This window comes from Mytilus galloprovincialis, chromosome 10, assembly GCF_965363235.1.
Source record: "Mytilus galloprovincialis chromosome 10, xbMytGall1.hap1.1, whole genome shotgun sequence".
Taxonomy (NCBI): domain Eukaryota; kingdom Metazoa; phylum Mollusca; class Bivalvia; order Mytilida; family Mytilidae; genus Mytilus; species Mytilus galloprovincialis.
In genome coordinates this window covers 37436213-37452480 of record NC_134847.1, presented here as the reverse complement: position 1 = coordinate 37452480, position 16268 = coordinate 37436213, and the positions used below count along the sequence as shown (strand labels likewise).

General features: G+C 34.2%; 1 protein-coding gene across 1 annotated transcript in view; it reads left to right on the top strand.

The window, feature by feature from the left end:
• Positions 1–16268, top strand: part of LOC143049476 (coadhesin-like) — a 50090-nt gene that overhangs the window by 7194 nt on the left and 26628 nt on the right. Inside the window, exons 6-8 of the mRNA XM_076223093.1 lie at positions 3716–3886; positions 5755–5925; positions 8144–8314. Coding sequence (XP_076079208.1) covers positions 3716–3886; positions 5755–5925; positions 8144–8314 — 513 coding nt within the window. The remainder of the gene's footprint in view (positions 1–3715; positions 3887–5754; positions 5926–8143; positions 8315–16268) is intronic.

The window sequence follows — 16268 nt, the reverse complement described above, 5'->3', positions numbered from 1 at the left end:
AAGTATCCGATTTGCACATGTTGCATGGATGTTTCTTTCAGTCTTGTCCATGTAGGTATTAGTAACGTCAAATATGCAAATTTGTACATTATTTTGAGCACTCTTAAAATATTTCTTTTTATTTTGACAATAATGAAATGCTTGTTTTGATATATGTATATCATGTGTCCCTCAAATAGCGGACAGCAAATGATTATATGCTAAATCATATTGTAATGTATGTAAAGCCTTCATTTCTCATGGTCCAACATCGTATCGCTACAGTTTACATATATTATAGTATTTCTCAAGGTTATGCGTTTCTAAGATTGAATTAAGATGTACAGAATTTAGGATTAGAATTTAGCAAATTGATTTCGATTTATTCGAGGAGAAAAAAACTTTCCCAAAATGTACTTGATGCCTTGTTATAATATTTATAACATCAAAATATACATTATATATAGTATTAATGAACGCTGGCAAATTCTACAACCATAAAACTAAAATGCGAAAATTGGGAAGATTTCAGTAATTTAGCATGACTTAATGATGCTAGTACCGAAGTTATGTGCATTGTATTGTCAAAAACAGCCCGTATTTAGGTAGCAGAAGCATTATACTTTGCAATAAATAGCTAAAAGATTATATTTTTACAATTTTGTAAAACTTTTATATTTTTGGGTCAAAAAGGAGTCTTACTGAACCTTATCCTTTTACAAGATTATGCGTTTCTCAGATTGTGTATGTCTGCTAAAGGACATCACTCCAGTAGCATAATATGCATGAATTTTCGATGATCAAACAAAATACTGGCCCTGACGTCGCATATTATAGGATTGTCAGTTTTCCTATCGAACGTCGGTGGTTTTACCCGGGCACTCCGGCTTCCTCCACCAATAAAAATTGACCGTCACGTAATAGCCTAAATGCAGTGCCTAAAAGTGGAGTTTAAACTCCAAAAAACAAATAAATCAAAATCAACCTTATGGACTGAGTGTCGTCTGGTACGACAGATGTTCCTTCATCACCAGATATGAAAAGTATCCCTTACATGACACATTCAGATTATTCTATTGAACAACACTGTATATTTTCAAAATGTAAAGCCACATTTACAAATTACCGTCCGGGATAAAAATTTCAGGGACTGAATTTTCGACTCTCCCTTGACACCATTAGCGAGTATGGTCTCGAGAAAACGATGATAGTCCGTCATAAGGGGACGATCAATGGTTTACCCGTGTTAAAAAAGAGGGACGAAAGATACCAAAGGGACAGTCAAACTCATAAATCTAAAACAAACTGACAACGCCATGGCTAAAAATGAAAAAGACAAACAAACAACAGCACACACGACACAACATAGAAAACTAAAGAATAAACAACACGAACCCCACCAAAAAACTAGGGGTGATCTCAGGTGCTCCGGAAGGGTAAGCAGATCCTGCTCCACATGCGGCACCCGTCGTGTTGCTTATGTGATAACAAATCCGGTAAATAGTCTAATTCGGTAGGTCACATTCAAAAAAGGGGGGAGGGGATTGTAGTTTCGACGTAAGGAATATATCCGATATCATATGTGAAACGGTTATTCCATAACGGTCAACCAACTCGTGATGGTGTCCGTAAAATTTACGAAGGGATGATTTCAACTTCACCATTTGGAACTCTTGGTTTAATAGCTTCCTTGTGAGCAGCAACCTTCTATCAAGAAAATCTTGATAGGAAATGCAAGCACGGGAATATCGTATCAATTGGGAGATATATACCCCGTATGCAGGTGCTGCTGGAATGTTGCTACTTAGAAATGGAAAGTTCACAATTGGAAAGCTGAAATCATCTCTTTTGTCGTAAAGTTTTGTTTTCAACCGACCCTCATTGTCAATTTCTAGATGTAAGTCAAGATATGAGGCCGACTTAACTGTATCTGTAGTATCCTTTATCTCTAGCTCGATTGGATAGATGCGTTCCACATAGTCACCAAATTTTGAATTATTTAGTGAAAGAACATCATCTATATAGCGAAAAGTAGAGTTAAAGGATATTCCTAACTTCTTATCTTTCTTCCTAAGACGTTCCTGCATGAAGTCAGCCTCATAATAATAAAGAAACAAGTCGGCAAGTAGAGGGGCACAGTTTGTTCCCATTGGAATGCCGACAGTCTGTTGAAAAACACGTCCTCCGAACGTAACAAATATGTTGTCAATCAAGAAATCAAGCATCTTGATAATATCAGTTTCAGAGAATTTTTTGTTCGAATCAGAGTGATCCTTTACAAAGTAGGACGTATCCCTCCCTAAGACAAGATACTTGTATCTACGTTTGCCATTCTTTTTTACGAAGCAAAGCAATACCAACTCTTTCAATTTGTCTTTTAGTTTGGAATGTGGAATACTAGTGTACAGAGTAGAAAAGTCAAATGTTTTAATGCTGTTACAAGATGAAAGAGAGTTAGATTGTATGTACTCTAAAAGATCTTTGGAATTTTTAAGTATCCACATCTGATTCACGCCCCCTCTAAATAGGCAGTTTCACAATATCTTTGAAGCCCGTCTTTGATTGCTGATAAAATAGATGTTAATAATTTAGAAAGAGGTTTCGTGGAGCACTTGGAAGACCCAGCAATATACCGTTGTTTGTAAGGACACTTATGTAGTTTAGGTATCCAATACAGTGATGGCAGATCCAGTTCTTCATCTTTGGTTGAAATTCCAAAGGAACACAGAACAGACCTATGATTATCTAGGATTTCCTCTTTGGTAAGTGTCGTGAGGGTATATGTTGAGTTTCCAAGTGAATTGTCAATACCTAATTCGTTTATCAAGCAGTTAATGTAATGAGTTTTACATACAAAAACGATGTTGTTTGGGTCTTTATCTACGGGGACAACAACATATTTGTCATGGAGGTAGGATAGGTGTTTTGCAACATTTGGGTCTTTAAAGATTGACGTAGCATGGGCATTGATAGACCCATTCAGTTTCTTAATTCTGATTTGTATCAACGACCTCATTGCCTTAATCCATTCTGAAAGAGTGTCTACGTCTTCCTTTTCGCGCTTAGCCAATTGCCTGGCATAATCCTCAACTGAATCCATCAAAATTTTAAAGTTGTATTTCCAATTGATGGATTTAGGCTCACGATATTTCGGACCTTTCGATAACACATTTCGTAGAGAAGTGTTATTAACAATGTTGAGGTCACCGGTAATAACGTGGCCAGCAGGATTATATGTGAATTGGGAACCATATCTCTTGCACGTTAAATACATCCTTGTAGATTTCGAAAAAGAGCAGGCTAATGTCGCATCAAGGCAGCACTCGCACCCGCAAAGTGGAAAGGGATTAATATAAGTTGCGAAACTTGTTTTCCAATCCACTATAAATAAATATGTTTAGATTAAAGTTACAAAACCCTTCAAATTACACATACAGATGCTCAATTTACTACAATTTAACTAAAAGGTTTAATTTTCCAAAAAGTTTCAGAGATCTAAATTGTAAATCGATAATTGTTGTCTTCAAATTAGAGTGTATTATTGCGGATTGGTATACGTCGGTGCAACGAGTGGGGCATTCGTGTACTATGGACACATTCTTGTTTATTTCTATTTAAACTTTAAAATTAGAAATGGAAAATGTTATGAAAAAGAATTTTTAGTCGAGAAATAAGACATAACCTCGCAGTTGAGCAGTACGAGTCAACAACTGTATTGTTTCATCATATATTGTAGAAGCTGGCAATTGGGGAAGATGGACACGCTGGTCAAGCTGTTCTGTAAGTTGTGGTACAGGTAGCCGCAAGAGAACAAGGTCATGTGATAACCCAGCACCATCTAACGGCGGACAGGATTGTAGTGGCTATGGCACTGACAGTAAAAAATGTGCACGAAACCCTTGTCCAAGTAAGTATCCGATTTGCACATGTTGCATGGATGTTTCTTTCAGTCTTGTCCATGTAGGTATTAGTAACGTCAACTATGCAAATTTGTACATTATTTTGAGCACTCTTCAAATATTTTTTTTATTTTGACAATAATGAAATACTTTTTTTGATATATGTATATCATGTGTCTCTTAAATAGCGGGCAGCAAATGGTTATATGCTAAATCATATTGCAATGTATGTAAAGCCTTAATTTCTCATGGTCCAACATCGTATCGCTACAAGTTTACATATATTGTAGTATTGCTCAAGGTTATGCGTTTCTAAGATTGAATTAAGATGTACAGAAAAAAAAATAAAAAATCAATTAACGAATGTATTACCAACAAATAAACAAAATAACAACTATATTATAAAGGATCAATGAATGATCGAAATACACAATCGCATGCAAGGCCCTAAATGAACTAAACTACCACTTGGAGCTTCCTTAGGATTAGAATTTAGAAAATTGATTTCGATTGATTCGAGGAAAGAAAAACTTTCCCAAAATTTACTTGATGCCTTGTTATAATATTTATAACATCAAAATATACAACATTATATATAATATTAATGAACGCTCGCAATTTCTACAACTATTTAGCTAAAATGCGAAAATTGGGAAGATTTCAGTAATTTAGCATAACTTAATGATGCTAGTACAGAAGTTATGTGCATTGTATTGTCAAAAACAGCCCATATTTAGGTAGCAGAAATATTATACTTTGCAATAAATAGCTAAAAGATTACATTTTCACAATTTTGTAGAACTTTTATATTTTTGGGCCAAAAAGGAGTCTTACTGAACCTACTCCTTTTACAAGATTATGAGTTTCTCAGATTGTGTATGACTGCTGAAGAACATCACCCCAGTAGCATAATATGCATGAATTTTCGATGAACAAACAAAATACTGGCCCTGACGTCGCATATTATATGATTGTCAGTTTTCCTATCGAAGGTCGGTGATTTTACCCGGGCACTCCGCCTTCCTCCACCAATAAAAATTGGCCGTCACGTAATAGCCTAAATGCAGTGCCTAAAATGGCGTTAAAACACCAAAAATTGAATAAATCAAAATCAACCTTATGGACTCAGTGTTGTCTGGTACGACAGCTGTTCCCTCATCACCAGATATGAAAATTATCCCTTCCATGACACATTCAGATTATTCTATTGAACAGCACTGTATATTTTCAAAATGTAAAGCCAAATTTAAAAATTACCGTCCGGGATGAAAATTTCAGGGACTGAATTTTCGACTCTCCCTTGACACCATATGCGAGTAAGGTCTCGAGGAAACGATGATAGTCCGTCATAAGGGGACGATCAATGGCTTACCCGTGTTAAGAGAGAACCATATCTCTTGCACGTTAAAGACATCCTTCTAGATTACGAAAAAGAGCAGGCTAATGCCGCTACAAGGCAGCACTCGCACCCGCAAAGTGGAAAGGGATTAATATAAATTGCGAAACTTGTTTCCCAATCCAGTATAAATAAATATGTTTAGATTAAATTTACAAAACCTTTAAAATTACACATACAGATGCTCAATTAACTACAATTTAACTGAAAGGTTTAATTTTCCAAGAAGCTTCAGAGATCTAAATTGTAAATCGATAATTGTCGTCTTCAAATTAGATTGTTATATTGCGGATTGGTATACGTCGGTGCAACGAGTGGGGCATTCGTGTACTATGGACACATTCTTGTTTATTTCTATTTAAACTTTAAAATTAGAAATGGAAAATATTATGAAAAAGAATTTTTAGTCGAGAAATAAGACATAACCTCGCAGTTGAGCAGTAAGAGTCAGCAACTGTATTGTTTCATCATATATTGTAGAAGCTGGCAATTGGGGAAGATGGACACGCTGGTCAAGCTGTTCTGTAAGCTGTGGTGGGGGTAGCCGCAAGAGAACAAGGTCATGTGATAACCCAGCACCATCTAACGGTGGACCGGATTGTAGTGGCTATGGCACTGACAGTAAAAAATGTGCACGAAACCCTTGTCCAAGTAAGTATCCGATTTTCACATGTTGCATGGATGTTTCTTTCAGTCTTGTCCATGTAGGTATTAGTAATGGCAAATATGCAAGTTTGTACATTATTTTGAGCACTCTTAAAATATTTTTTTTTATTTTGACAATAATGAAATGCTTTTTTTGATATATGTATATCTTGTGTCCCTTAAATAGCGGGCAGCAAATGGTTATATGCTAAATCATATTGCAATGTATGTAAAACCTTCATTTCTCATGGTCCAACATTGTATCGCTACAGTTTACATATATTGTAGTATTGCTCAAGGTTATGCGTTTCTTAGATTGAATTAAGATGTACAGAAAAAAAATTAAAAAATCAATTAACGAATGTATTACCAACAAATAAACAAAATAACAACTATTTCATAAAGGATCAATGAATGATCGAAAAACACAATCGCATGCAAGGCCCTGAATGAATTAAACTACCACTTGGAGCTTCCTTAGGATTAGAATTTAGCAAATTGATTTCGATTGATTCGAGGATAAAAAAAAAATCCCAAAATGTACTTGATGCCTTGTTATAATATCTACAACATCAAAATATGTCTATTTAATAGTAGTTCGTATATACATGTAGGCACTTTAACAATAGACAATAATGATAATAGAACAGTTAAAGATTAAACAAAAAGGATTTCAAGAAACGTAATGATAATTTCAAGTATGAAGAAAGATACGGAGTAATCATAAACGACATTGACATATTAGGTAATACAACATTATATATAATATTAATGAGCGCTCGCAATTTCTACAACCATATTTAAAGTACTTATCTAATTTGAAATAATGTCACCCTATAATCCTATAGTTGTGATTTAACTTGATATTGAATTACCTCATACAAAGGCGATCATTCACGATATTGGTCATTCCTTTCAAAAATAAAAAAAATCATTTCAATGCAGCATTAAACAAACCATAAATTTTAATCTTGCTTGAAACATAAAGTTTTCGAGTTGATATATATTTCAAAAAGTAAACTCATAAAGGTACTGAACTCCGAGGGAAATTCAAAGAGGAAAGTCCATGATCAAATGGCATAATCAAAAGCTCAAACACATAAAACAAATGGATACCAACAACACACTTCTGACCTGATACAGTTATTTTCCTATGTAGAAAATGGTGGATTAAATCTGCTTGTAAGCTATCTAAACCTCTCACTTGTACGATAGTCGCAAAGCCTGTTTTATGTTCTAATTTTTTTTAGAAAATACATATTTTATTGTGCTTTGTCTTCAAATACTTTATCAATTGATAGCAACCTTATAGAACCGTTTAAAACTGAAAGGCAAAATAACAAATACCGAACTCTACGGACAAATAGGAATTTCCCTTGTCAAATGAAAATGTTAAATGCCTAAACACATCAAACAAATGGAAAACAACTGTCATTTAATGACTTGATTAAGGCATTTCCTAATGAAGAAAAGTGTGAGTTTTGCGGTTTACATGTTGTTATGAACTGATATTTTATTGTGTATTTCGCTGTGCTGAGTGTTCTTGTGTTTGTTTGTATGGTATTCCTGTCACAAAGTGTTGTCATTTTAGCGGTATTTTTTAACATTGCAATATAATCAGGAGGTTTGGCTAGCCATGAAACCACATTTAAACCACAATTTTTCATTACATGTCCTGTACCACGTCCGACTCATATGGAAATTAGAAGATGTTGGCAAAGATAGGTGCACAGTTCGTTCCAATAGGAATGGCGACAATTTACTGATTTTTTCCCCCTGTAATTAAAATCAATTATGCTGTTAATAAGAAATCATTTTGTTCACTATCGACAAAATATACCGTATGGTATCCCAAACTAATCAATTTATAGCGTATGCTACTATTTTAATGTTGAAAAGTATTGTGGTTGTTTTTTTTTTTCGACGATGTTTTAATTTCAGATTGGGAATGATTGTTTACAGGGTTGAAAATCAAAAGTCTGGACAGAACAATGTCGATGCTTAAAACCATCAAGTTATTAAGAGTCTTTAAGTATCCAGACATGGTTATTATCACTACGCGAATAAACCTTTCACAGTATTTCTGAAGACCCTCATTTAATTAAATCAAAATATGAATTTCTTTTGGAGAAATTTGACTAATTGCCTTTACAGAAGAGTAGGAACCCTCGTTTTGTAACAATCACCGCATGAAACTATATTGTCTTACCATTTATTTACGCAGTAGATGGTGAATGGGGAGACTGGATGGCATGGTCTACCTGCTCCGGATCGTGTAGTAATGGTCACCAACGAAGGAAAAGAATCTGCAATAACCCAAAACCAGCTAACAACGGTCGAGACTGTGGTGGCACCGACTCTAAAATTAGACAATGTAAACCTTCTAGGTGTAAACGTAAGTACCTAAACTTATATCAACTATTTTCAGGCTTGTTCAAGAAGGTACTAGTAGTTATTTTGTAAAAGAAACAAAACCTACATATACCGTATAGCAGGTTATTTTCGCCTATTTTCGCGGATAGAACAAAATCGCCAGAATAAATTCCGCCAAATTAAAGGTGTTCATACAAAAGTATCAATAAAAGTTTTTAATCTGCCAAAATAATAACCGCCAATATATTTCGTATACCTTGATCAATGAAAATCGCGAAATTTTACACCCGCTTAAATAACCCGCTATATGGTAATTTAAGGACAACATGATATCGAGTCCTGATTTTAAAAAGGGTAAGTTTTACTCAGTGTTTAGTCTTTTATATTGTATTTCACGTCATGTTGTTTTATTTTCGTCATTTTGTCCGCAATGCATGAAATCAAAATTTCACAAGATTATGCGTTTCTCAGATTGTGTATGACTGCTGAAGAACATCACCCCAGTAGCATAATATGCATGAATTTTCAATGATCAAACAAAATACTGGCCCTGACGTCGCATATTATAGGATTGTCAGTTTTCCTATCGAAGGTGGGTGGTTTTCCCCGGGCACTCCGGCTTCCTCCACCAATAAAAATTGGCCGTCATGTAATAGCCTAACTCCGGTGCCTAAAAGTGGCGTTAAAACACCAAAAATCAAATAAATCAAAATCAACCTAAAAGACACAGTGTCGTCTGGTACGACAGTTGTTCCCTCAGCACCAGATATGAAAATTATCCCTTACATGACACATTCAGATTATTAAACAACACTGTACATTTTTAAAATGTAAAGCCAAATTTACAAATTATCGTCCGGGATGAAAATTTCAGGGACTGAATTTTCGACTCTCCCTTGACACCATTTGCGAGTATGGTTCGAGGAAACGATGACAGTCCGTCATAAGGGGACGATCAATGGCTTACCCGTGTTAAGAGAGAACCATATCTCTTGCATGTTAAAGACACCCTTGCAGATTTCAAAAAAGAGCAGGCTAATGGCGCTACAAGGCAGCACTCGCACCCGCAAAGTGGAAAGGGATTAATATAAGTTGCGAAACTTGTTTCCCAATCCACTATTAATAAATATATTTAGTTTAAATTTACAAAACCTTTAAAATTACACATACAGATACTCAATTTACTACAATTTAACTAAAAGGTTTAATTTTCCAAATAGCTTCAGAGATCTAAATTGTAAATCAATAATTGTCGTCTTCAAATTAGAGTGTTATATTGCGGATTGGTATACATCGGTGCAACGAATGTTAGGATAAGTAAACGTATGTGCTGCTAAAAATCAGACATCAACAACAATGCAAACGACATCATTTACCAGCATTTGAACCAGCTTAGTCATTCACTCCTTTCTATGCAAGTTCGCATCATATAATATAGAAAAAATATATCACAGGACTAGCAATCCACATCTTGCATCATCTCTCCGTATTACCACTTTTAAAGAGGACTAATTGATTCGACAATTGAGAACTATGACACCATATGGTTACAATAAGTAAATTGATGGTAAAGTATTCTAGATGTATCTAGTTCTTCCTGAAGGTCGGTGAATATTATGAAGATTTTAAACTCTACACCTGGATGGACAGGTAGACGTACTCATTTTCATCGTCATTATAAATGACTTACTCACCATGATATATCTACAAATGACCTGTTGCCATTAATTTCTTCTTTTAAAACTCCATTATTTGTACAAACTATGTTTGGAAAACCCTGTTTCAAACACTCATTAAAACCAATACAAACCTACAGCTATCTTTAGAATATTGCTTTTCAAACCAGTTCGAATTGGAAAAGTTCAAGAGGAGATAACATTCTTTTTAAAACTTTCATTTGCCATCAAAGATCTCAATGCTAACAATTTGGGCAATATCCTTCTTTATAAATCAGTTCAGTCGGAAATCTTTTAAAGATCAGTCTACACATATCATTTTGTTTTTACCTATACCAAACCAAATGCAACTTAAATTTTTAATTACAAACACGTGTTACATGATCTAAGTAATGATGCTTTCAAGTCAAAATCTCCCGATTACACGTGTGCACATTATGTAAAGTTCCCAATTCATATATAATACGACTGGCCATCTTATTACTGGTGACCTAAACATTTTCAATAACATTTTTCTGCGAAATGCGCTATTCGAAGGCTAAATATATCGTGAACATAAATTCATCAAGTGGAAACAAAAGTTTCATTATTCAGTCAATGAATTTAACGCGTATATAAACAGACGAAGTAACCTTTTCCAAAAGGATTCACCAGTCACCAAGGTTAAAATTGAGAATGGAAATGGGGAATGTGTCAAAGAGACAACAACTCGACCATAGAACAGACAAAATTAAAAGGTCTTCAATACAGCTTGAAACTCCCACACCCGAAGGCGTCCTTCAGCTGGCCCCTAAACAAATATATAAACTAGTTCATTGATAATGGACTTCATACTATACACAAGAAACTAAAATAAAAAATCATACAAGACTAACAAAGGCCAAAATGCAGCGGGGTTAAACATGTTTTTTGAGATCTCAACCCTCCCATATACCTGTAGCCAATGTAGAAAAGTAAATGCGCATTCGAAACGCTTATTTAGCCCAAAGCCGAATATTTGAACGCTAAGGATGTATCAGAACCTAAATGTTATTGAAATTATGTTTTATTATATGTTCTTTTGTAAAAAAAGAGACAAATGATACCAGAGGGACATTCAAACTCATAGATAAAAAATAAGCTGACGCCATGGCTACAAAAGAAAAAGACATGCAAACAAACAAATAATAGTACACAAACCAAAAACATAACATAGAAGAATAAAGACTAAGCAACACGGACCTCACCAAAAACTGGGGGAGATCTCAGGTGTTCCGGAAGGGTAAGCAGATCCTACTCCACCCGTGGTAGACGTCGTGAAAAGGGAACGGGATTGTAGCTACAACAGTAGGATCACATCTGACATCATCTGAAAAACGGATATTCTATAACGGTCAACCAACTCGTGATGGCGTCCGTAAAATTTACGAAGGGTGATTTCAACTTGACTATTTGGAACTCTTGGTTTCAATAGCTTCATTTCGAGCAGCAACCCTCCATAAAGAAAATAATGTTCGGAATTACAAGCCCGGTAATATCGTATCATTTGAGAAATGGTTTGTAACTTCGACGACTAAACTCAATCCATGCTCGCTTAATTATAAACAGGAAACCTAACTAAATAAAAGAAAAAAGAAAAAATAACATGTTTTGAATCGCATCAAGAGACAAAAGTAACAGTTTCAAAAGTTGCATGTGTTATTAGCTAATCGCTTACAACAATGTCATTCAATATTATTCAACTTAATTACATAACGGTGTAGGTATGTATGCAAGAATGCAAATGATAAACAAATTCCTGTCGAATGTATATGTTAATATACACTGATATTTTGGTTATTCCTCTATTCCTCTACCCCAACATTAGGATAAGAGAAGAATTTCAATCTGTTATAGCTCTTTGTATGTGTTTTGTGCGCTTACAATTTTGTATGTGTTTTGTGCTCTTATTATTTGGATGTGTTTTGTCTTTTGCGATTTTACTTTTTTCCCCGTTTGAAATGGAACTAAAACTTACAGTAATATTATTTATTTTAGCCTAATACATGTGTGCGACCTGACTTTCAATGAAAGTAAGTATATCAATATCAAATGAACTCAGTCTTGTATAAGTAGATAGTAGCTTTTTTATAACAGCAAAAATCACTCATAACCTTAAGCGCTGTTCAGTCAAAAGTTAAAGACTGCGTAACCCGTACCAAAACAGAAATGTGTGATGATCTCAGGTACGCCGGAAGAGTAATCAGATCAATATTCACTAGTAGTAGATGTCGTGTTGCTCATGGGGAGTACAAGTTCCATTACAAAATCATTCTGTGATATTTCAATCGAGGAACAGATAACGGTATTGGGGCAACGACAATTAAACATATCATGTGCTTTTGTAGGCAATGGTTCATGTGGTTATAATTTTATTATGTTAATTTGCATTACCTTTCCTCAAGCCTTGGCTAGGTATATTGTGAACTGAAAACATAATTTAAAACAATGTAAATGTTTATTTTTTTTAGAAATACTAAGGCTTTTCTTTGTACTTTATTTGGATTTGAAACAATTTTTGATTCGAGCGTCATTGATGAGTCTTATTTAGATGAAACGTGCATCTAGCGCAAATATAAAATTTCAATTCTGGTATCTATGATTAGTTTATTTGAATTATAGATTAAAAGTAAAACAGTAGCAAAATAGGAAAATACACATGTAATTAGTTGACTTTCAATTATTAGGTGCTTTTCTTAAACTGAATTACATATCGATAAGGCATGAAAATTCAAGTGTTACACAATGTTCTGATGATCGTGTGTTCTTATATACACACACACAAAAATAAGCTTTTTTTTGCGTATTCATGTAATCCAACAACTGAGATATTGCAAAATGTGCAATTAGTTACGATCTTTTGTATGTGTTTGTCTAAGACATTCGGTATTTGATATATCAGCACTTCATGATTTAATGTGATAGACTTGCAAATCAGGCACAGTTAAACGAATACAAATTCTCTAATCATTTCATAAGCTGTCATTTTGATCTTTTGTAGATGGTTATCACCAGTAGATATTGGATATTAGAGCTGCCAGAGTGTAAAGTTTAATGACATTACATAAAAGTCTTGTGTTAAAAATAAAATTTTGTTTCATCTGGTCATAAACATATATATGTGTCGTTTTCGTCATATAGCACAACAGGAATACGCGTTTTGCTTTGTGTTAATGGATATTTTTTTTGTATTTATATTTTGTTCTCCTCTTATATTTAATGCGTTTCCCTCAGTTTTAGTTTGTTACCCCGATTTTGTTTTTTGTCCATGGATTTATGAGTTTGAACAGCGGCATACTACTGTTGCCTTTATTTACGTTCGTTGGAGTCCTCCACGAATGAGACCATGATGTCTATTTTGATAATGTACCAGGAGTACGGCGATTTCTAAGCCAAAGGTACTATCTTTTTTTTTTGGAATGATATCTAAACATATAACGAGTACATATGGGTAAACAATCCCTGCTTAAGATCCGGGAAAATCTTGCGAAACTGATTCCTCTCAGGTCAAAATAGTTAGAAAGCCAAACAACTACAAAGTTGATGAGCATTGAGGACCCAAAATTCCAAAAGGTTATGTCAAATACGGCTAAGGTAATCTATGCCTGGGATAAGAAAATTCTAAGTATTTCGGATTATTCATACTTTTACTAACAGCAAATTTATAAAAATGACCATAACATTCATATTCATGTCAACACCGAAGTGCTGACTACTGGGCTGATGATACCATCAGAGACGAAACAACGATTAGATGTTTGTTTTAGTTTTATTCTAATGTTAAGGTCTCTGTCAATGTGCCTTTTTTTGTGAATTCTTTTTATATTTTCTATTTTCTCTTTGTAATTTTTATTTTCGTTTTTTATTTTTTATATATAATTTTCTCTTTTTTAAGGGGAGAGTTATAATGCAACAAAAAGAAATCAAGTATTTAAATGAATATGAGCTTTTATAACAGATCAATTGAAGTCCACAACAAGATCATTTTCGTACACTTTTATACAATATTCAACATAGGCGAGAGTCAGTCCATAATGTTTCGATTGATAATGGGTTACAGCCCTCAGTCCACGAAGAAAAATATGTTTTCATTTTTTAAAGACATGGGTTATTTCCGCAGTCCATGAAATTGATGAAGCAAACACATATCTACAAAATGGTAATTTAAAACACTTGATAACCTATAGCTAGTATATCCGATTAACGTTTTGTTCAGCCTAGTGCTATAAGTCTACATGTTTCTTTAGTCGATTACTTTTAACTTATAACTGTGAACTCTACTATACTTTGTATACTAAAAAAACAATTCTAAACGGAAAGTTGAACACAACCAAAACTTTTAAACTTGGCGCATTCATGATGTTCAATCTTAAATTGGTGAGCTATATACGAGTGTTCTTTTTCATTTAAGGGTCATACCTGACTTTTTTATATTGTTGCTCGTTTTCAAAAGTTGAAATTCTTCACCTGCCGTTAAGCATCTAACAATAAATCAATTACATATTTTACCTTTGAAGGATATATAAAAAGTATTCCCACTTCAAAGCAATCCAAGTTTAATTAAAAGCTACTTATGTCTAGACATGAACCATTAAGCAAATGTAATCTCCTATTTCATGCACAAACTTTTGTTATAGCTACTAGGACATCTAATAGCATATACTATTAATGAGGAGGTTTGAATCCAATTTTGATCTTGATGATCGTCATAAAAGAGCCCACTTGTACAATAATGGATTTCATAATAAATTTTTTTTGTTGCGTTATGTTAAATTTGTAATTTAACCAGAATCGTATTCAAGGGGAAGCCGGGGACTGACAATGATGGTAGTGAGGTGAACTTCTTATCCAATTAATATATCTGGACATTAGGGCCTCTTTCTAAATCTATTGTCTCCCGTTCTTTGAAATATCAATTTCCGTTATAATTAAAGTAAAACTACAAAAGATTACCGTGTATAGTCGGATGAACAGCTAATAACTTATAAAAAAAATACCGTGAATAAAAATGTGCCGAAGATTTACTTCATTATAAGCATTGACCTGGTGCGGAAAGGGTTGTACATTTGACTTTGAAAAGATAATAATTCCTTTGCACTAATTACGGAATAACACATTACTAACTAAATTCATTTAACTTCCTTGTATATTAGCCTGAAGTAAACCCCCCAAAAATATATAATTTATTCTTTTTCTCCTATACATAAATATGTATAATTTTATATATTTTTTTATCAACTTAGATGTTGAAATGAACTTTAGACAATTCTCTCCAGCTGAGACCAAATGATGTAAACATTTACATTTATAGGTTATCACACGGCCTTCAGCAGTGAGTAAAACCTAAACTGCATAGTAAGCTATAAAAATAACTCGACATGACAAATGTCAAGCAATTAAATCGACAGAAAAAAAACTAACGGCCTTATTTATGCACAAAACAATCAACGAAAAACAAATAATATGAAATCCAGCATCAAACCACTGAATAATAGGTTCCTGACTTTGGTCATGCAAATACACAATGGCACAGGGTTGAACATTTTTGAAGGCACCACCCATTTAGCCTGACATGATGGTCAAACGACAAAACACAAGAAAACACTAAACGAAACGAAAACAATAAAGAGAATAATCAATAAACGGCAACCACTTAATCACCGCCTAATAGCTTGAGACAGTCACTTACGTTGCGACGTAAACATATTTGATGTGTGACAAACTCTCCACCTAACTCGAGACAGCGGTGTAGCAGTACAGCATAAGACCACACTATTAAAATCATTTGAAAACGGCTTAACTAATAAAATCAATACAAATCAGAATAAGGACTAACAAAAACACGGACCAGTCTTGGATGGGTAGTTATACTCCCCGCACAACAACACACATGTTTAGCTCCATCCCATTCAGTATGTGCCTGTATCTGGGTGTTATCAGTGGTTTTCGTTTGTTGCTTTACTACATATTTGTTTTCGCTCATTGTTTTGTACATGAACCATGCCGTTGGGTTTCTCGTTTGAATTCGTTAACATTTGTCATTTTGGGTCCTGTAGTTACTGGCTATACATTATGGGCTTTTCTGATTGTTAAAGTTCATGCGAGACATGCAGCTTTTAACTTCTTTGACGTTTGTTCGAAATGAGAGTTGCTTCATTTGCAATCAAACCATATCTCCTGTTTTCATCATGTACATGAAGCTGGTTTGTAGATTCAGAAGAAAGAGATCATAATATGAATTTGTCAATTAAATGAGAATACAGATAACATCAATTGATTAAA